This window comes from Centruroides sculpturatus, unplaced genomic scaffold (genome assembly GCF_000671375.1).
Source record: "Centruroides sculpturatus isolate CEXI.00-Female unplaced genomic scaffold, Cexi_2.0 scaffold14, whole genome shotgun sequence".
In the NCBI taxonomy this organism is placed as follows: domain Eukaryota; kingdom Metazoa; phylum Arthropoda; class Arachnida; order Scorpiones; family Buthidae; genus Centruroides; species Centruroides sculpturatus.
Window position 1 is genome coordinate 337242 of NW_019384312.1, and position 23986 is coordinate 361227.

At 28.6% G+C, this 23986-nt stretch overlaps 1 protein-coding gene across 2 annotated transcripts in view; it reads right to left on the reverse strand.

Moving 5' to 3' along the window:
- Positions 1-23986, reverse strand: part of LOC111622065 — a 211756-nt gene that overhangs the window by 183755 nt on the left and 4015 nt on the right. The window contains exons 2-4 of one of the 2 annotated variants that reach the window (XM_023364393.1): positions 12003-12177; positions 11782-11886; positions 3686-4081 (exon numbers count right to left, since the gene is read on the reverse strand). The exons of the other annotated variant lie outside the window; for it this stretch is intronic. Of the exons in view, the coding sequence (XP_023220161.1) occupies positions 3686-3818 (133 nt within the window). The 5' untranslated portion in view covers positions 3819-4081; positions 11782-11886; positions 12003-12177. The remainder of the gene's footprint in view (positions 1-3685; positions 4082-11781; positions 11887-12002; positions 12178-23986) is intronic. 2 annotated transcript variants of the gene reach the window in all.

The following is a 23986-nucleotide window of genomic DNA, read 5'->3' on the forward strand; positions in this document are numbered from 1 at the left end:
TATAACACTGTTGATAATTCCGTTTTATATGAATTCCATGTTGTACGAGTCACTTAGATTTTACAAATACGTGAGCCGTTCACAGCCCAGCACACGTATTTGTAAAATCTAAGTGACTCGTACAACACGGAATTCATATAAAACGGAATCATCAACAGTGTTATAGGGGGGTCGACTGTATATATCAATGGAGTTAAATACTTGTTTCCCTACGTTCAGTTGAATTTAAATAATAATTAAGTAAAAAAATAAATTTATTTTTATTTAATTTAAAGCGCTTAAACTTTAACAATTTTATTTTATTTTTTAACAAATAAAATAATTTAAGAAATTTGTAATAAATTTAAATTTTCTCTTCGTGTCTTTAGATAGAAAGTAGAACAATAACAAAAAAAAAAAAAAAATTCCGAGGTCATAAAATAGATTTTAAAATACAGCACCGAAACAAAATGAATTATTAAAATTTCGAATGTTTTTTTTTTAAATTCTTGAATAAAATAATTTCCACAGAATTTTTTAAAATAGAATTTACGTTTAAAAATATAATAACAATAGCATCAGTAGCAGTAGTAGAGAGCATTGTAACTTATACGTAATAATTAAAGGTCATAGTTCACTTGTGGCCTCTTGTAACCCCGCTTACATGTGGAGGTGTTTATACAGAACTCGTATACCTGCTACGAACAACGTACTCCATCCGGTTGCCATGTCAACAGATTGATTTTCCGCTATCTCTTAGACTTAGAACTTATAGGATGCTTCTCCGTCAGACTCGCTTGCATAAGGAAAAGTGTCATTTACAGGCGCATAGTCACTATCAATCTATACAGATTTCATTCTTACATAACATCGATTGTTTTAAATTAAGCGCTTGATATAAATGGGATAAATATAAAAATAACCTAATTCGATTAAAATATCTTAAAATAATCTATTTTTAATCATATTTTCCATATTTTAAAATTAAAATAAGGTTAAAAAGTAGATATTCTTATCACTCCATTATTACCGTAAAAAAACTGTTTTTTTAATAAATTTAAATAATTTAAATCGCTTCCTATAAAAAATTATATTAATTATAAGAAAGATTAAACCGTTATACAGTGTTTAAAACTGTAATAAATTAAAATATATTCAGTAAAACCTGTCTAAAGCGGAACCTTCGTAAACGAAAAATCTCTACAGAATGGATTTTTTTATGTAAAAATTAAAGGACCTGTCGAAACGTCCTTCCTGATTAGACGTTAAAGGATAAATTTTTATTTAATATATTTTATTTTAAATAATTCAGATTTAAAATAATAATAATAATAATACATTGGCTAGCGATTTTTGTAAAAATTGAGAGAAAGCGATCTCTCATATCGACCCATCTGTCATTACTATCTCTTGAATAGCTGTTAGAATATCATATATCAAAATTCCAGAGTAAGAATTTTATTTTTTATAAACTTTTCTTTTAAAACTTTAACATCTAATTAAAGTATCGAATGTTTAAAATTGTACTTTTACTTATAAATAATTTTTTTTTAAAATAAATAATAATAATAATGATAATTCCTCTTTATATTTTTCTACTCTTTCGCATCTCTGCTACTTCTTACTCTCTAATTTAATTTTTATTTCTTAATTTTTTTTTTAAATTAAATAGTGTAAACAATTGTTTTTAATCTTAAAACTTATTATTTCAGCTTTATTTATTTATTATTATTATTATTATTATTATTATTAAATCGATGAATGTAGAAATCTGTATAAACTCTAGAAATCTCTCTCTCTCTCTGTCTCTAGATTTATCTAAAATTTATTTATTTATTATTTTTATAGAATAAAATTTTTTAAAAATTCTAGAATTTAACATCAAAAGTAAGATTCTGAACACAGAAAAAACATTAAACAAGATCAATTTCACATAAAGAAAGGGAAAAAATTAGGACAAAAAATCCCTGTAATATTATTTTTCCATTTGGAAAGGAATTTTTTTTTTGTTTTTGTTTTTTAATTTATATTTCGAGTAAATAATTAATTTTTTCCCTAAAATTTCGTTTTAAAATTTAAAAAAATTAATAAAATATTTTTTGTGTTTACATAAAGATACACTTCTACTTAAATTTATTTATAAATGAAATCAATTTTACTTCTATTTTTATAATAGGAGAGAAGCGCAAGATGAACTGTTTTAAAGTAAATAAATAATAAAAAGAAATAAATTTAAGAAAATTTTACGGATAAAATATTTAATTTTTAATTCTAAAACTCGCTATCGAATAGAAAAAAAAAATCTTGATTTTAATTAATCTAACCGATTGCTAAATAAAATTAATTTATTATTATTAATAAACATAATTTCAATTTATGCCTTAGTAAATCTCTGGAAAATCGATTCTAATACTTAAATTAATAATTATTTTTATAATATAATTAAAATTCTCGAAATAAAGAAGACAAATTGTGTTTGGTAAACATGATTTATCATAAATTACAATTATTATTCTTCAATAATTATAACACTATTAAGATTTAACTGGGGGAATTTTCAAGATATTATTCTCTCATTTAGTTAATGATGATAATGAAAAAAAGGGGGGAAATATTCGAAAAGATAATCTTAAAAATTGATTTTTAAATTAACTCCTATTCAACTGTGAATAATGCAAGCAAAGAGAGTTTCCATGATAATCAACTCCTGATAGAAGTTAGCCCTTTATACTTTAATTATAAATTAAAATTCCTAATCCATCTAATCATTTATAAAGAATTAAATTCACGAATTACATCTGGAATATTTTTGGTTGCGAATTTATAGAATAGAATCTGTAATAAATTAAGGAAAATACTTCAAAGTTTTACACGAATCACCGGCGATTCTTAAATTCAATTGTTCTATGGAGTTTATAAGGAGTTTAAGGTAATGAATTTAAAGTTAATTTATATTTATTTATGGGGAAAAAAATCCATATATATATATTTATTTATTTATTTTCTAAATATATCAACCAATAAAACGTTAAACTGAAGTGTAAAAAGTTATACGACGTTGTAGGAGATTATTGACAATATTACTTGGCATGTGAAGTAATATTAGGGATATTGGATGCCCAGTTTTTTAACTGTGAAAGAAAATATATATATGAGAGAGAGGAAGAGAGGAGATAGGTCAACGACAGGACGTCACTCCTAAATACTCAACTTTTTTTCTTACATTTTTTTTTTTCTACAATAATTAGATTTTGTGACCTCAAACCAGCATCCACACATATCACTTCTTGTTACGTCACTAAATGTACGTTACGTATGAGAAAAAATTTCGTAATTTTTCTATAATTTTTGCTTGAATTTATGCCGTTTACTAGGTGTTAAAAAGACTTAAGATGGAAGGAAGCGCGCACAATACACAAAAAACCGAGCACGGAGGGGGGAGACGTGAGAGGAAAATCCACGATTTGATCTGACATAGAAATGAAAAGAACACGTGGAACTTGGATAATCAATAGAAACTGCGGAGACAGCGAGTTGCCACTAATGTCGATCTGCCCATACATTTTTCTCATCAGTCAGAGTCGGAAAGGGGCCATTGTTCTGTTCGGAGATTGGAGGTCAGAGGTCGTGACACTCGTGCACTTTCCTCCGACGTCTCTTCTATTATTAGATTGAGGAGTAAAGATCGAAAGTAAAAGTTACTCACCGTCTCTTTTATGCCTGGAAACTCTTGTTGTGTTTTCGTTTTCCAATTTCCATTGCGGGTAAGACAAAGCGAAGTATGGGATGGAAGTCACCAACGACCAAAACACTAGAAATTTGGGAATTTTGGAATCCATCACCTCAAACCATTAAGTCGTTATCCCTATTGTGTGAGAGCTGGAAGCTCTCCTTTTGACCATGTTAAAAGCTGTGCATGAATCCTACCGAAAGGGAAAGCTGTCTCATCTCTAGGCCAGCTTCATTCCGACTGACAATCTCCAGCTTCCGCCGAAAAAGACATCTGCCACCTGGCGACGGAAGATGGAAGCTCTTCGTTTAATATTTATACAGCGACATCCACCACTCGAATCTGTTTCTCCCTCAGTTTTAAACGTTACTTCTGTATTTAAAAAAAATTAAAAAAACACAAAAATTGCGTCGTAAAATAAACGTTTCAAGTTTAAAATAAAGAATTCGATCGATTTTCTTACATTTTATAAAAATAAAATCGGTTTTCTAACGGGTTTTTCCGAGTTTAATCCCTTATTCTCGCAGCATCAGGGAATCGGATTTAACTCGTGTTTTCGAGATTATATAAGAAATTTTAAGTAATTAAACGATTTAAAAAACGTTTTAAATATTTAATTCCAATTAATTAAGGATCGTAGGCGTGATATACGGCACGAATATCGCATTCAGATGCTGCGATTTCTAGCATTTACGGATGCCAAATTGAAAGAATGATGGATGGAAAGACATCAAACGACCGCATTCAAGACAAGAAAAGTGACTTCTAACATGTCACTGCTGCTGATTTGGAATTGCAGATATCACGTTCAATCTTAATCTAAGAAATCGAACTGCTCTTGATGTTCCTATATATTGAACTTTATTAGAAAATAAAGTTTTATTTTCTACACTAGTTGGTTACTGCGCTCTCGTTTCCGTCGGAAACTAAATTGAAATCTATTTTTAAACCCCAATTTCTTTACTTTTTAACAAGAGAACGATTGAAAAATTTTAATTTTTTATCGTATTTTTAATGTATTTAATTTAAAATATATGCTCTCTATCTCAAATTATTGTCTTACCCCTGTAAATCATACTTTTCCTGATAACAATAGTGTCATGCTGGTTAACTAATGTATCCATTCAGGTAAATTTTTGAATTGAAATAGCGTAATTTTCGATGAAAATCGGAAGTTCGTACATAGTTAACTGGGAAAAAACTACAATTAAAGTTTACACATATTTAACTTGATTATAATGGCTAATTATATGAATTTTTATGTGTAATTAATGCTTTGTTTATGATTTTAAAGTGCCTTTCTCGTAAGTCATTTATAAAAATAACGATTTTATTGACATATAGCTTAGAAAATAAATTTTTTTATAAAAAAAAAAGTTATGGTTACGGGCCATCAAGAGTATGGAATTATCGCTTATTACACACTTAATTGCATGTAAGTAACTTTAGATACAGCAAGGAATGGCTTTCGAGAGTTTGAAGGATATTAAAATAACAAAAAAAAATTCACTTCTTAAATGATTTAAATTAATTATTTATGGTCAATTTATTCATATTTATAACGAGGATATCATCAAAAATTTTTAAATTCTTTTATTAAATGATAGAGCATCGATGACCTAATTATGTCACAGTCAATGAAGCGTAATCTATAACAAGTTTAATATTTATTTAACGTTTAATATGTATACGTAGAGAATTCCTGTGTGCATTGTCCAATCTAAAAAATAAGAAAATTGAACATAGATTTGAGGAACACAGATAAGGAAATTGAATACAGAAGCACAAACACAGAAAGAGCATTAAAAATAGATGTATAGAACACAGGAGAGTGTAGAATACAATGTATAAAACAGAAAAGAAAGTTGAGCACAGATATATCGAACACAGAGAAGGAAATGCTGAACACAAACGTATAGAACATAGAGAAAAGTGTTGAACGCAGATGTATCTAACATAGTAAAGAAAGTTGAGCTCAGATTACAGGACACAGAAATAGTACACTTAGATTCAATCAACTTACTTTTCTTATACCTTTCTACACTCTTCTGTGTTCAATCAACAGCGATATAGAGAGCACAGAAAAGGGAGTTGAGTGCAAGGAGGCCTATAGAACACAGAAGAGCGCTGAATACAAACGTGCACAGAACACAGAAAAGGAAGTTGAATACAAAGAACAGTGTTGAACAACAATACAGCAAAGAAAGGAAAGTTAAGCATAGACACGGAGAAAGAAAATTAACATAGATGTATGAACATTTTGTAGTGACAAACTCTAAAAATTGGACTTTCTTCTCTTGATCGTTATTGGCAAAATTTAACTCGTACAAAAAATAAATAAATAAAGGAATTCAAGTATTTATTAAAAATTCAGAAAAAAAATTTTAATATGTATTAAATTATATATTAAATTTAAAAACTTCTATATAAAATCAAAAATAAAATCAAATAATAGTTTGTAAGAATCGTATTAAATTTCTATTTTATTTTATTTTTACAGTCGAATCTTAAATAACGGCCTCCTCCCATCAACGACCGCCTCAAAACAGTGGCATATTTTATTATTTAGGATATTTTCCTGTGAGCAAAATTGCATACGAACCAACCTCCGAACAACGGACACTTCTTTATTTCCGTCGGTGTCCGTTCTCCACAGGTTGGACTAACGTATTTAAAGTGCTTCTCTCGCTCCACTTATTCTCTGTACGTGTATTAAAATTAAATACGTGCAGTTATTCATAGTATGACTAACGCAGTTTACTAATTAACTATATATATATTTAACTAATTTATGCACGTGTTTACCCATTTATAAATGCTAATAGTAACGATATCAACACACAAATTGTGACACTTGACATTTAAATACGCTTAAATAAATTTTAAAAATAACTTTAAAAAAAAACTTAAAATATATAATTTAAATAGTTTAATAATTCCAAATTTATCGTGTATATTTATTGTGTGAATCTTATTTTCCTTGCTCTTGATTCGTTGAATTAATGTTACGTTACGTTATGTAACTTTCGTATCATTTTGTGTTAAATTTTACGCGGATTTGACGTCATTTTGCTTTTACGTGACTATAAACTCACTTTTATGTTTATACTTTATGTAAGAGTTTTCCCATATTACGTCGAGTTTTCGACGTCACTTGCATAATTTTGACGCAATTTTATATAATGTGACATCATGTTATGCTTTACTATTATAAAAATTTAACGTCATTTTGTGTTAAATTTTGTGTAATTTTGTGCTAAATTTTTACATAAATTTGACGCCATTTTGTGCTAAATTTTTACATAAATTTGACGCCATTTTGTGCTAAATTTTTACGTAAATTTTACATCATTTTGTGCTAAATTTTTACATAAATTTGACGCCATTTTGTACTAAATTTTGCATAATTTTGGCATAGTTTTTAGACACCTTTTCGCTTTATTTTACAAAACTTTGAGGTTATTTGGCGCTTAACGACAACATATTTATCTAAAATTTGACATTTTTGACATAACCTTTACGTTTATTTCACGAAAAAAAAAATAATAATAAATAATAATTTCCACGGCCAATAGATTCAAACGGAAGCACCGCAAACAATAGCATTTATATCATAAAAAAATAAAAATTTATGAAATAAAAATTATTTTTTATAATCTTTCCAATATCATTTTTTTTTAAATTTCGCTACACAAACGAAAGTTAAGAAAAAAGTTCCATCACAAGAAAAAAAAAAACTTCCGTTCGATCGTGTTTACGCCTCACTTGCCAATTTTCTTTTGATTTTTTACGATTGTTCGTCGTTATAACCTCACATAAATTAGCAAAACGAAAGGAGAAAAAAAAGAACATGGCGGAACACGAAAAAATGGCAACACTTTATAAAATATTATAGCTCGACGCGACGTCATTACTCGCGGATTACACGAGCGACTACGTCATCGTAGGTTCACGCGAGAGAACGACGACATTTGGCGAAGTGCCAACATTTAAAGGCAATGAACGAAAATGGCGGAATTACGGCCCCTGACCTACTTCCCTTTATTTTTCATAAATTATACGAAAAGCAATTAATGGCGGTGTTTATAACGCTAACTTTTGCATAAATCACTTAAATTTTTCTACGTGGACGAGCAAATATTTTCCTAATTAGTAGTTTGGTTTTCGTCTGAGCAGGGGGAAGGAATTTTTGGGTAAACTAGAGGAAAACTTGTGTTTATCTTCGTTTAAATAATTTTCTGATAGCGTGAACAGATAACGGATAAGTAATTAAATGCGTTTATAAGACGTATAAAGCATTAAAATAATTAATTCGAGTGATTTTGATGTTGGAGTTCTTCCTTTTAAACTTGTTTTCAAAGGTGGAAAAACACGTACCAAAGATCTTAAGCAAAACTGATTAATATGAGTGAGTTTTTAAGAAGATTTTCGAGTTAATTTTACTAAAATTTTAATGTATAGTCAAACCTCCGAACAACGGACACCTTCTAGCAACGACCACCTCAAAACAGCAGCAAATATGCGTACAAAATAAACCTCCAAACATCGTTCTCTTCAGAGATTTCTCTATATCAAACTATTATTTAATTAAATTAAATTTGTATATAGTTAATATAAATCAAGATTGTTTAATAAAGACGAATAAGGCGATATTTTAAAAACTAATTTACTCGAAAAATATTTAAACATTCTCAATGTCCGTCTGTATGTCTAGTTATGAAAGTACATAAAAATCCTATCATAATTAATTAAAAATAAAATTCGAGAAATATTTTAATATTAATCTCAAACAAAATATTTAATAGAAAATTATTTTTGTTTGCAATTTTAAACGAAAAAAAAAAAAAAAAACTTTTTTTTTAACTTTTAACTTTTAACTGGCGTTTCCTGAACATAGAAAAATGCAATAAAATTCGAGAACGTTTGCTCTTTTTTTATTTTTGTTTACGAGATAAAAGTTTAGAGTGCTGTTAAAGTCAATGAAATTTCTTCTTCCTAAAGACTAAACCATAACAGATAAATCGATAACACACACACACACACACACACTACACTACACTACACTACACTACACTTCTAGTGTTTCTACTCAATTTTCTTTTTATGCCGTTTCCATTAACAAATATTTTAATATAAATCGTTCCGTAAAATATTCCATATAAACAGTATTTTTTTTTCTTTAATAAATAATATTTAATAATAAAGCATGAAAATAAATAGTAATGCAGAATACAAATGGTAATTAATAATATAGTGCTTAACAATACAGCATGCAGCGCTGTACTGTACTTAATAATACAGCATAAAGAAGGTATTTAACAATACAGCGTGAAGAGCGAATTTTTCTATAAAGTAAAAAACAAAAAATATGAAGTAATTTTTTAAAATCATATTTTATTAAATTAATTTCTTTAAATAAAAATAAAATAATAATTTATTTTATTTTATTTTTTAACTTTTTATCTTTGGAAAAAATAAACATAGAATGCAATTTACATACTGAAAAATCAGGTTAGACACACAACAGGAGCTTGTGAGCAATGGAAGATGGAGTTTAAAAATAGAAAATAAGAAAAATATTTCTAAAAGCATACACTAAAGAAAAAAAAATTCATAAATATCGAAATTACTAATAAGGAAGTTAAAAAAAGTTGTGAACTGTAAGTGTAAATAGTCTCATTTCTTCTGCCGGACATCTTTTATTAATGACTCTTGGGAGACTGGAAACTTGATCTATTGCAACTTTCAGATCAAGGCTGGAATCTTTCATTAATGGCAAACACAGTGACATTAATCCATTCTCCAAGTTAAATAATATAATAAACTATTGTCATATTGTGTTTCGGATTACGGAACAATGAAAGAAAACATCTTCAGTTTCGCATCAAAGAAAAATAGCTCTCGACGTAAATAAATCTTTACGAATACAGTAAAACCTGTCAAAAACGGAACCCTATCTAAACGGAAAAAATTCTTCGATTTTCTATAATAAAACCTGTGTAAACCGGAATCAATGGGTATCGCATATATTCCCCGTTTGGCAGGTTTCCGTTTTGCACAGATTTTTTTTTTTAACCACAGAAAATNTATTATTATTATTATTATTATTATTATTAAATCGATGAATGTAGAAATCTGTATAAACTCTAGAAATCTCTCTCTCTCTCTGTCTCTAGATTTATCTAAAATTTATTTATTTATTATTTTTATAGAATAAAATTTTTTAAAAATTCTAGAATTTAACATCAAAAGTAAGATTCTGAACACAGAAAAAACATTAAACAAGATCAATTTCACATAAAGAAAGGGAAAAAATTAGGACAAAAAATCCCTGTAATATTATTTTTCCATTTGGAAAGGAATTTTTTTTTTGTTTTTGTTTTTTAATTTATATTTCGAGTAAATAATTAATTTTTTCCCTAAAATTTCGTTTTAAAATTTAAAAAAATTAATAAAATATTCTTTGTGTTTACATAAAGATACACTTCTACTTAAATTTATTTACAAATGAAATCAATTTTACTTCTATTTTTATAATAGGAGAGAAGCGCAAGATGAACTGTTTTAAAGTAAATAAATAATAAAAAGAAATAAATTTAAGAAAATTTTACGGATAAAATATTTAATTTTTAATTCTAAAACTCGCTATCGAATAGAAAAAAAAAATCTTGATTTTAATTAATCTAACCGATTGCTAAATAAAATTAATTTATTATTATTAATAAACATAATTTCAATTTATGCCTTAGTAAATCTCTGGAAAATCGATTCTAATACTTAAATTAATAATTATTTTTATAATATAATTAAAATTCTCGAAATAAAGAAGACAAATTGTGTTTGGTAAACATGATTTATCATAAATTACAATTATTATTCTTCAATAATTATAACACTATTAAGATTTAACTGGGGGAATTTTCAAGATATTATTCTCTCATTTAGTTAATGATGATAATGAAAAAAAGGGGGGAAATATTCGAAAAGATAATCTTAAAAATTGATTTTTAAATTAACTCCTATTCAACTGTGAATAATGCAAGCAAAGAGAGTTTCCATGATAATCAACTCCTGATAGAAGTTAGCCCTTTATACTTTAATTATAAATTAAAATTCCTAATCCATCTAATCATTTATAAAGAATTAAATTCACGAATTACATCTGGAATATTTTTGGTTGCGAATTTATAGAATAGAATCTGTAATAAATTAAGGAAAATACTTCAAAGTTTTACACGAATCACCGGCGATTCTTAAATTCAATTGTTCTATGGAGTTTATAAGGAGTTTAAGGTAATGAATTTAAAGTTAATTTATATTTATTTATGGGGAAAAAAATCCATATATATATATTTATTTATTTATTTTCTAAATATATCAACCAATAAAACGTTAAACTGAAGTGTAAAAAGTTATACGACGTTGTAGGAGATTATTGACAATATTACTTGGCATGTGAAGTAATATTAGGGATATTGGATGCCCAGTTTTTTAACTGTGAAAGAAAATATATATATGAGAGAGAGGAAGAGAGGAGATAGGTCAACGACAGGACGTCACTCCTAAATACTCAACTTTTTTTCTTACATTTTTTTTTTTTTCTACAATAATTAGATTTTGTGACCTCAAACCAGCATCCACACATATCACTTCTTGTTACGTCACTAAATGTACGTTACGTATGAGAAAAAATTTCGTAATTTTTCTATAATTTTTGCTTGAATTTATGCCGTTTACTAGGTGTTAAAAAGACTTAAGATGGAAGGAAGCGCGCACAATACACAAAAAACCGAGCACGGAGGGGGGAGACGTGAGAGGAAAATCCACGATTTGATCTGACATAGAAATGAAAAGAACACGTGGAACTTGGATAATCAATAGAAACTGCGGAGACAGCGAGTTGCCACTAATGTCGATCTGCCCATACATTTTTCTCATCAGTCAGAGTCGGAAAGGGGCCATTGTTCTGTTCGGAGATTGGAGGTCAGAGGTCGTGACACTCGTGCACTTTCCTCCGACGTCTCTTCTATTATTAGATTGAGGAGTAAAGATCGAAAGTAAAAGTTACTCACCGTCTCTTTTATGCCTGGAAACTCTTGTTGTGTTTTCGTTTTCCAATTTCCATTGCGGGTAAGACAAAGCGAAGTATGGGATGGAAGTCACCAACGACCAAAACACTAGAAATTTGGGAATTTTGGAATCCATCACCTCAAACCATTAAGTCGTTATCCCTATTGTGTGAGAGCTGGAAGCTCTCCTTTTGACCATGTTAAAAGCTGTGCATGAATCCTACCGAAAGGGAAAGCTGTCTCATCTCTAGGCCAGCTTCATTCCGACTGACAATCTCCAGCTTCCGCCGAAAAAGACATCTGCCACCTGGCGACGGAAGATGGAAGCTCTTCGTTTAATATTTATACAGCGACATCCACCACTCGAATCTGTTTCTCCCTCAGTTTTAAACGTTACTTCTGTATTTAAAAAAAATTAAAAAAACACAAAAATTGCGTCGTAAAATAAACGTTTCAAGTTTAAAATAAAGAATTCGATCGATTTTCTTACATTTTATAAAAATAAAATCGGTTTTCTAACGGGTTTTTCCGAGTTTAATCCCTTATTCTCGCAGCATCAGTGAGTCGGATTTAACTCGTGTTTTCGAGATTATATAAGAAATTTTAAGTAATTAAACGATTTAAAAAACGTTTTAAATATTTAATTCCAATTAATTAAGGATCGTAGGCGTGATATACGGCACGAATATCGCATTCAGATGCTGCGATTTCTAGCATTTACGGATGCCAAATTGAAAGAATGATGGATGGAAAGACATCAAACGACCGCATTCGAGACAAGAAAAGTGACTTCTAACATGTCACTGCTGCTGATTTGGAATTGCAGATATCACGTTCAATCTTAATCTAAGAAATCGAACTGCTCTTGATGTTCCTATATATTGAACTTTATTAGAAAATAAAGTTTTATTTTCTACACTAGTTGGTTACTGCGCTCTCGTTTCCGTCGGAAACTAAATTGAAATCTATTTTTAAACCCCAATTTCTTTACTTTTTAACAAGAGAACGATTGAAAAATTTTAATTTTTTATCGTATTTTTAATGTATTTAATTTAAAATATATGCTCTCCATCTCAAATTATTGTCTTACCCCTGTAAATCATACTTTTCCTGATAACAATAGTGTCATGCTGGTTAACTAATGTATCCATTCAGGTAAATTTTTGAATTGAAATAGCGTAATTTTCGATGAAAATCGGAAGTTCGTACATAGTTAACTGGGAAAAAACTACAATTAAAGTTTACACATATTTAACTTGATTATAATGGCTAATTATATGAATTTTTATGTGTAATTAATGCTTTGTTTATGATTTTAAAGTGCCTTTCTCGTAAGTCATTTATAAAAATAACGATTTTATTGACATATAGCTTAGAAAATAAATTTTTTTATAAAAAAAAAAGTTATGGTTACGGGCCATCAAGAGTATGGAATTATCGCTTATTACACACTTAATTGCATGTAAGTAACTTTAGATACAGCAAGGAATGGCTTTCGAGAGTTTGAAGGATATTAAAATAACAAAAAAAAATTCACTTCTTAAATGATTTAAATTAATTATTTATGGTCAATTTATTCATATTTATAACGAGGATATCATCAAAAATTTTTAAATTCTTTTATTAAATGATAGAGCATCGATGACCTAATTATGTCACAGTCAATGAAGCGTAATCTATAACAAGTTTAATATTTATTTAACGTTTAATATGTATACGTAGAGAATTCCTGTGTGCATTGTCCAATCTAAAAAATAAGAAAATTGAACATAGATTTGAGGAACACAGATAAGGAAATTGAATACAGAAGCACAAACACAGAAAGAGCATTAAAAATAGATGTATAGAACACAGGAGAGTGTAGAATACAATGTATAAAACAGAAAAGAAAGTTGAGCACAGATATATCGAACACAGAGAAGGAAATGCTGAACACAAACGTATAGAACATAGAGAAAAGTGTTGAACGCAGATGTATCTAACATAGTAAAGAAAGTTGAGCTCAGATTACAGGACACAGAAATAGTACACTTAGATTCAATCAACTTACTTTTCTTATACCTTTCTACACTCTTCTGTGTTCAATCAACAGCGATATAGAGAGCACAGAAAAGGGAGTTGAGTGCAAGGAGGCCTATAGAACACAGAAGAGCGCTGAATACAAACGTGCACAGAACACAGAAAAGGAAGTTGAATACAAAGAACAGTGTTGAACAACAATACAGCAAAGAAAGGAAAGTTAAGCATAGACACGGAGAAAGAAAATTAACATAGATGTATGAACATTTTGTAGTGACAAACTCTAAAAATTGGACTTTCTTCTCTTGATCGTTATTGGCAAAATTTAACTCGTACAAAAAATAAATAAATAAAGGAATTCAAGTATTTATTAAAAATTCAGAAAAAAAATTTTAATATGTATTAAATTATATATTAAATTTAAAAACTTCTATATAAAATCAAAAATAAAATCAAATAATAGTTTGTAAGAATCGTATTAAATTTCTATTTTATTTTATTTTTACAGTCGAATCTTAAATAACGGCCTCCTCCCATCAACGACCGCCTCAAAACAGTGGCATATTTTATTATTTAGGATATTTTCCTGTGAGCAAAATTGCATACGAACCAACCTCCGAACAACGGACACTTCTTTATTTCCGTCGGTGTCCGTTCTCCACAGGTTGGACTAACGTATTTAAAGTGCTTCTCTCGCTCCACTTATTCTCTGTACGTGTATTAAAATTAAATACGTGCAGTTATTCATAGTATGACTAACGCAGTTTACTAATTAACTATATATATATTTAACTAATTTATGCACGTGTTTACCCATTTATAAATGCTAATAGTAACGATATCAACACACAAATTGTGACACTTGACATTTAAATACGCTTAAATAAATTTTAAAAATAACTTTAAAAAAAAACTTAAAATATATAATTTAAATAGTTTAATAATTCCAAATTTATCGTGTATATTTATTGTGTGAATCTTATTTTCCTTGCTCTTGATTCGTTGAATTAATGTTACGTTACGTTATGTAACTTTCGTATCATTTTGTGTTAAATTTTACGCGGATTTGACGTCATTTTGCTTTTACGTGACTATAAACTCACTTTTATGTTTATACTTTATGTAAGAGTTTTCCCATATTACGTCGAGTTTTCGACGTCACTTGCATAATTTTGACGCAATTTTATATAATGTGACATCATGTTATGCTTTACTATTATAAAAATTTAACGTCATTTTGTGTTAAATTTTACATAATTTTGTGCTAAATTTTTACATAAATTTAACGTCATTTTGTGTTAACTTTTGTGTAATTTTGTGCTAAATTTTTGCATAAATTTGACGCCATTTTGTGCTAAATTTTTACATAAATTTGACGCCATTTTGTGCTAAATTTTTACATAAATTTGACGCCATTTTGTGCTAAATTTTTACATAAATTTGACGCCATTTTGTGCTAAATTTTTACATAAATTTGACGCCATTTTGTGCTAAATTTTTACATAAATTTGACGCCATTTTGTGCTAAATTTTTACATAAATTTGACGCCATTTTGTGCTAAATTTTTACATAAATTTGACGCCATTTTGTGCTAAATTTTTACATAAATTTGACGCCATTTTGTGCTAAATTTTTACATAAATTTGACGCCATTTTGTGCTAAATTTTTACATAAATTTGACGCCATTTTGTGCTAAATTTTTACATAAATTTGACGCCATTTTGTGCTAAATTTTTACATAAATTTGACGCCATTTTGTGCTAAATTTTTACATAAATTTGACGCCATTTTGTGCTAAATTTTTACATAAATTTGACGCCATTTTGTGCTAAATTTTTACATAAATTTGACGCCATTTTGTGCTAAATTTTTACATAAATTTGACGCCATTTTGTGCTAAATTTTTACATAAATTTGACGCCATTTTGTGCTAAATTTTTACATAAATTTGACGCCATTTTGTGCTAAATTTTTACATAAATTTGACGCCATTTTGTGCTAAATTTTTACATAAATTTGACGCCATTTTGTGCTAAATTTTTACATAAATTTGACGCCATTTTGTGCTAAATTTTTACATAAATTTGACGCCATTTTGTGCTAAATTTTTACATAAATTTGACGCCATTTTGTGCTAAATTTTTACATAAATTTGACGCCATTTTGTGCTAAATTTTTACATAAATTTGACGCCATTTTGTGCTAAATTTTTACATAAATTTGACGCCATTTTGTGCTAAATTTTTACATAAATTTGACGCCATTTTGTGCTAAATTTTTACATAAATTTGACGCCATTTTGTGCTAAATTTTTACATAAATTTGACGCCATTTTGTGCTAAATTTTTACATAAATTTGACGCCATTTTGTGCTAAATTTTTACATAAATTTGACGCCATTTTGTGCTAAATTTTTACATAAATTTGACGCCATTTTGTGCTAAATTTTTACATAAATTTGACGCCATTTTGTGCTAAATTTTTACATAAATTTGACGCCATTTTGTGCTAAATTTTTACATAAATTTGACGCCATTTTGTGCTAAATTTTTACATAAATTTGACGCCATTTTGTGCTAAATTTTTACATAAATTTGACGCCATTTTGTGCTAAATTTTTACATAAATTTGACGCCATTTTGTGCTAAATTTTTACATAAATTTGACGCCATTTTGTGCTAAATTTTTACATAAATTTGACGCCATTTTGTGCTAAATTTTTACATAAATTTGACGCCATTTTGTGCTAAATTTTTACATAAATTTGACGCCATTTTGTGCTAAATTTTTACATAAATTTGACGCCATTTTGTGCTAAATTTTTACATAAATTTGACGCCATTTTGTGCTAAATTTTTACATAAATTTGACGCCATTTTGTGCTAAATTTTTACATAAATTTGACGCCATTTTGTGCTAAATTTTTACATAAATTTGACGCCATTTTGTGCTAAATTTTTACATAAATTTGACGCCATTTTGTGCTAAATTTTTACATAAATTTGACGCCATTTTGTGCTAAATTTTTACATAAATTTGACGCCATTTTGTGCTAAATTTTTACATAAATTTGACGCCATTTTGTGCTAAATTTTTACATAAATTTGACGCCATTTTGTGCTAAATTTTTACATAAATTTGACGCCATTTTGTGCTAAATTTTTACATAAATTTGACGCCATTTTGTGCTAAATTTTTACATAAATTTGACGCCATTTTGTGCTAAATTTTTACATAAATTTGACGCCATTTTGTGCTAAATTTTTACATAAATTTGACGCCATTTTGTGCTAAATTTTTACATAAATTTGACGCCATTTTGTGCTAAATTTTTACATAAATTTGACGCCATTTTGTGCTAAATTTTTACATAAATTTGACGCCATTTTGTGCTAAATTTTTACATAAATTTGACGCCATTTTGTGCTAAATTTTTACATAAATTTGACGCCATTTTGTGCTAAATTTTTACATAAATTTGACGCCATTTTGTGCTAAATTTTTACATAAATTTGACGCCATTTTGTGCTAAATTTTTACATAAATTTGACGCCATTTTGTGCTAAATTTTTACATAAATTTGACGCCATTTTGTGCTAAATTTTTACATAAATTTGACGCCATTTTGTGCTAAATTTTTACATAAATTTGACGCCATTTTGTGCTAAATTTTTACATAAATTTGACGCCATTTTGTGCTAAATTTTTACATAAATTTGACGCCATTTTGTGCTAAATTTTTACATAAATTTGACGCCATTTTGTGCTAAATTTTTACATAAATTTGACGCCATTTTGTGCTAAATTTTTACATAAATTTGACGCCATTTTGTGCTAAATTTTTACATAAATTTGACGCCATTTTGTGCTAAATTTTTACATAAATTTGACGCCATTTTGTGCTAAATTTTTACATAAATTTGACGCCATTTTGTGCTAAATTTTTACATAAATTTGACGCCATTTTGTGCTAAATTTTTACATAAATTTGACGCCATTTTGTGCTAAATTTTTACATAAATTTGACGCCATTTTGTGCTAAATTTTTACATAAATTTGACGCCATTTTGTGCTAAATTTTTACATAAATTTGACGCCATTTTGTGCTAAATTTTTACATAAATTTGACGCCATTTTGTGCTAAATTTTTACATAAATTTGACGCCATTTTGTGCTAAATTTTTACATAAATTTGACGCCATTTTGTGCTAAATTTTTACATAAATTTGACGCCATTTTGTGCTAAATTTTTACATAAATTTGACGCCATTTTGTGCTAAATTTTTACATAAATTTGACGCCATTTTGTGCTAAATTTTTACATAAATTTGACGCCATTTTGTGCTAAATTTTTACATAAATTTGACGCCATTTTGTGCTAAATTTTTACATAAATTTGACGCCATTTTGTGCTAAATTTTTACATAAATTTGACGCCATTTTGTGCTAAATTTTTACATAAATTTGACGCCATTTTGTGCTAAATTTTTACATAAATTTGACGCCATTTTGTGCTAAATTTTTACATAAATTTGACGCCATTTTGTGCTAAATTTTTACATAAATTTGACGCCATTTTGTGCTAAATTTTTACATAAATTTGACGCCATTTTGTGCTAAATTTTTACATAAATTTGACGCCATTTTGTGCTAAATTTTTACATAAATTTGACGCCATTTTGTGCTAAATTTTTACATAAATTTGACGCCATTTTGTGCTAAATTTTTACATAAATTTGACGCCATTTTGTGCTAAATTTTTACATAAATTTGACGCCATTTTGTGCTAAATTTTTACATAAATTTGACGCCATTTTGTGCTAAATTTTTACATAAATTTGACGCCATTTTGTGCTAAATTTTTACATAAATTTGACGCCATTTTGTGCTAAATTTTTACATAAATTTGACGCCATTTTGTGCTAAATTTTTACATAAATTTGACGCCATTTTGTGCTAAATTTTTACATAAATTTGACGCCATTTTGTGCTAAATTTTTACATAAATTTGACGCCATTTTGTGCTAAATTTTTACATAAATTTGACGNAAAAAACTCCTATAATTCGGTAAAACGTCATCGCCGACTCGTGTCGCGACAGGATTGCACAAACCGTTGAGTTTAAACGAGAAGCGGACCTACTAAAAACCATTTATTATTTAACGTCCATAAAAATTATACAGTATTTATATTAATAATGTCTCTAAAGTTTAGCGAATTTTTCGCAAAAAACATAATTTATCAGGAAGCACGCGAGCGCCATTCGATGACAATCTCCACGACGGAAACAAGCTTAAGCAACGGCGTAGTCGAATGGTGCACACTCGGTAAGTAATCCTACAATTTTTTGTTTATAGCATAGTTTATATGGATTATTCCCAAAAAATTATACGTATTTTGGAAATGTTGAGTCGAATTAGTCTAGAATCGATTAATTTTATGGAAGAAACCTTTCAAACAACCGTAGTCCGTAAACTGCATACGTGCCGGGCTGTGATTGGCTGAACTCCTAGAAGCTGGATTCATAAAAATAAGAACGTATCTACCATGTTATAGGGGGGTCGACTGTATGTATATACACTACATAAAGTGTGCTATACCATTTTACTTGGTCCTGTATACCGAGAAATAGTATTTGAGATGAAATACTGTAGTTTTGTATTTTTGACAATTTTTGACACATTTACATTATCTTTATAAAGTTTGGCAATTTATATAATATTCTGCACTATCAAAAGTAGAATATGAATGAAGATTTATTTATAGCCTACTATACATATCCTTGTTTATATAGGTCTAAAACATTAGTAACATGCCTTTCTTTTAGACTCTATGTCATCACTAATCACTATCACTGTCAATATCTAACAATACTGTCTGAATTCTTGCCATCCCATATTTACCTATTTTATTTGTCAAGCTCTAACTCATCATCCTCTAATTATCTCTATCATTATGTGCCTGTAAATATATTGAATACGTTGTCAAAATAGTTGGAATTTCCACTTTTGTGATTCATCCTGAAGCCTAATTTCCTCTTTTTCCTCTAACAGCCTTTATCTGAAATCCAAAAACAAAATCTACTGGTTTTTAATTCCCCTCTCTAACTTGTCCCTAACATTTTTTGGTTCAACTTTAATCTCTATCACATTAATAAACATAACATCAATTGCGAATAACATATATTATTGCTCCTTTCTCACTGCAAACTACAATAATTCACCCAATATTAATAAATAAATTAAAACATGTGTGCCATAATAAACTTCAAAGCCATCCTAAATACTAAATCTCCTTTCTTGTAACACTTCAATCTATTTATCTTAACACTTGGTTTAACATTTCTATACATTTCCATAATTAAATGTATATAATTCTCATCAACCCTTTTTCTTCCTGATTCAGAGAGTTCTTGAAAATCCCGAAGGCATCTCATAACGACATTTACGAATAAATAATGTTCAAAACCGAATTTAAATAGTATTTATACTAAAAGAATTTCGAATGTTTACAGCTGACTGTACGTATGCTCGAGCAAAATTTACGACGCAAAGCGATTGCAACGCTCGAGTGGCAGAAATATTTATTACGCCACTTCCGTAGCATTAGAGCTATTGATAACTCATAGACCAGTATACGTATCAACTCTGGTTCTACATTCTCAACTGCTTTCAACTTATACCAGGCATGTTCAGAACGTAAAGATATAAGACGAATAGAAATCCAAGGAAAATTATTTTTTCACAGTTTTCTTCAGTACGCATTTGTTAGAGTCTGAGTCATATAACAAAAATCACTTAACTTTAATTGCATCATTTTTATGCTTTTAGTGTGCGTTTAAAATGCTCATGTCAATTTGTAATCCCTCCAAGTGCTAGGTTCGTTCAGTGAATCGATTCCTTTGCGCATAAGGAGAAATTGGCACTGAAATTCATTGGCAAATTCTTACACTTAATGGAAAAGGCATTATGAGCATGTAAAACATGACAAAATGGTGTCCTACTGCACGGTAACTGCCGCCCCACACACTAGAATTGTTGCAGACATTCAAGTCTGAAGTTTTGGAACGTCCATCACACAGCTCAGATATTAAAACAAGCGATTATCACTCGTTTCTAAAGTAGAAGGGTCTTCTGTCTGGAAAGAAATTTCATGATACAGTATGACGTGTTACGAGAGCGGGAGGGAGAGTACTATGATGTCGGCATTAAGAAACTCGTTTCCAAGCTCACCAAATGCATTGAGATCCATGGTAATTATGTTGAAAATAAATAAAAATATGCTATGCTCTAAACGTATTATAATTCAATCTATAAATAAAATGCTCTAGAAATATTTTCTGGTTTTTGTATCATTATTTTACGAATATGCCTCGTATATCAACCCTATTCAGATTGATAATGTGAAACGAACTGCGGGAATAAAGATCGGGCTATAACTGTGCTAATTTAATAATTATATATAAAGCAATTTGGCTATAGATAGATGATTCGGCCGCCATCTAATGACGAATTTAATAATTAAAAATAATTTTTAATTTAAATTTTGAACATTCTAGAAACAAACTGATCGGCCCGAAAACTGAACAATGTGTTTTTATATTTTTATGAATTAAAATGATTAATTTTAAATAGTTTCGGTCTAAAATTTTANTTTTTTATAATCTTTCCAATATCATTTTTTTTTAAATTTCGCTACACAAACGAAAGTTAAGAAAAAAGTTCCATCACAAGAAAAAAAAAACTTCCGTTCGATCGTGTTTACGCCTCACTTGCCAATTTTCTTTTGATTTTTTACGATTGTTCGTCGTTATAACCTCACATAAATTAGCAAAACGAAAGGAGAAAAAAAAGAACATGGCGGAACACGAAAAAATGGCAACACTTTATAAAATATTATAGCTCGACGCGACGTCATTACTCGCGGATTACACGAGCGACTACGTCATCGTAGGTTCACGCGAGAGAACGACGACATTTGGCGAAGTGCCAACATTTAAAGGCAATGAACGAAAATGGCGGAATTACGGCCCCTGACCTACTTCCCTTTATTTTTCATAAATTATACGAAAAGCAATTAATGGCGGTGTTTATAACGCTAACTTTTGCATAAATCACTTAAATTTTTCTACGTGGACGAGCAAATATTTTCCTAATTAGTAGTTTGGTTTTCGTCTGAGCAGGGGGAAGGAATTTTTGGGTAAACTAGAGGAAAACTTGTGTTTATCTTCGTTTAAATAATTTTCTGATAGCGTGAACAGATAACGGATAAGTAATTAAATGCGTTTATAAGACGTATAAAGCATTAAAATAATTAATTCGAGTGATTTTGATGTTGGAGTTCTTCCTTTTAAACTTGTTTTCAAAGGTGGAAAAACACGTACCAAAGATCTTAAGCAAAACTGATTAATATGAGTGAGTTTTTAAGAAGATTTTCGAGTTAATTTTACTAAAATTTTAATGTATAGTCAAACCTCCGAACAACGGACACCTTCTAGCAACGACCACCTCAAAACAGCAGCAAATATGCGTACAAAATAAACCTCCAAACATCGTTCTCTTCAGAGATTTCTCTATATCAAACTATTATTTAATTAAATTAAATTTGTATATAGTTAATATAAATCAAGATTGTTTAATAAAGACGAATAAGGCGATATTTTAAAAACTAATTTACTCGAAAAATATTTAAACATTCTCAATGTCCGTCTGTATGTCTAGTTATGAAAGTACATAAAAATCCTATCATAATTAATTAAAAATAAAATTCGAGAAATATTTTAATATTAATCTCAAACAAAATATTTAATAGAAAATTATTTTTGTTTGCAATTTTAAACGAAAAAAAAAAAAAAAAAACTTTTTTTTTAACTTTTAACTTTTAACTGGCGTTTCCTGAACATAGAAAAATGCAATAAAATTCGAGAACGTTTGCTCTTTTTTTATTTTTGTTTACGAGATAAAAGTTTAGAGTGCTGTTAAAGTCAATGAAATTTCTTCTTCCTAAAGACTAAACCATAACAGATAAATCGATAACAAGCACACACACACACACACGCACACACACACACACACACACACACACACTACACTTCTAGTGTTTCTACTCAATTTTCTTTTTATGCCGTTTCCATTAACAAATATTTTAATATAAATCGTTCCGTAAAATATTCCATATAAACAGTATTTTTTTTTCTTTAATAAATAATATTTAATAATAAAGCATGAAAATAAATAGTAATGCAGAATACAAATGGTAATTAATAATATAGTGCTTAACAATACAGCATGCAGCGCTGTACTGTACTTAATAATACAGCATAAAGAAGGTATTTAACAATACAGCGTGAAGAGCGAATTTTTCTATAAAGTAAAAAACAAAAAATATGAAGTAATTTTTTAAAATCATATTTTATTAAATTAATTTCTTTAAATAAAAATAAAATAATAATTTATTTTATTTTATTTTTTAACTTTTTATCTTTGGAAAAAATAAACATAGAATGCAATTTACATACTGAAAAATCAGGTTAGACACACAACAGGAGCTTGTGAGCAATGGAAGATGGAGTTTAAAAATAGAAAATAAGAAAAATATTTCTAAAAGCATACACTAAAGAAAAAAAAATTCATAAATATCGAAATTACTAATAAGGAAGTAAAAAAAAGTTGTGAACTGTAAGTGTAAATAGTCTCATTTCTTCTGCCGGACATCTTTTATTAATGACTCTTGGGAGACTGGAAACTTGATCTATTGCAACTTTCAGATCAAGGCTGGAATCTTTCATTAATGGCAAACACAGTGACATTAATCCATTCTCCAAGTTAAATAATATAATAAACTATTGTCATATTGTGTTTCGGATTACGGAACAATGAAAGAAAACATCTTCAGTTTCGCATCAAAGAAAAATAGCTCTCGACGTAAATAAATCTTTACGAATACAGTAAAACCTGTCAAAAACGGAACCCTATCTAAACGGAAAAAATTCTTCGATTTTCTATAATAAAACCTGTGTAAACCGGAATCAATGGGTATCGCATATATTCCCCGTTTGGCAGGTTTCCGTTTTGCACAGATTTTTTTTTTTAACACAGAAAATCTCCCCGTTCCGTTTTGGCAGGTTTCCGTTTTATTACGGTTATGTTTTTGACAGGTTTTATTTTATCTTAAATAAAAAAATACTT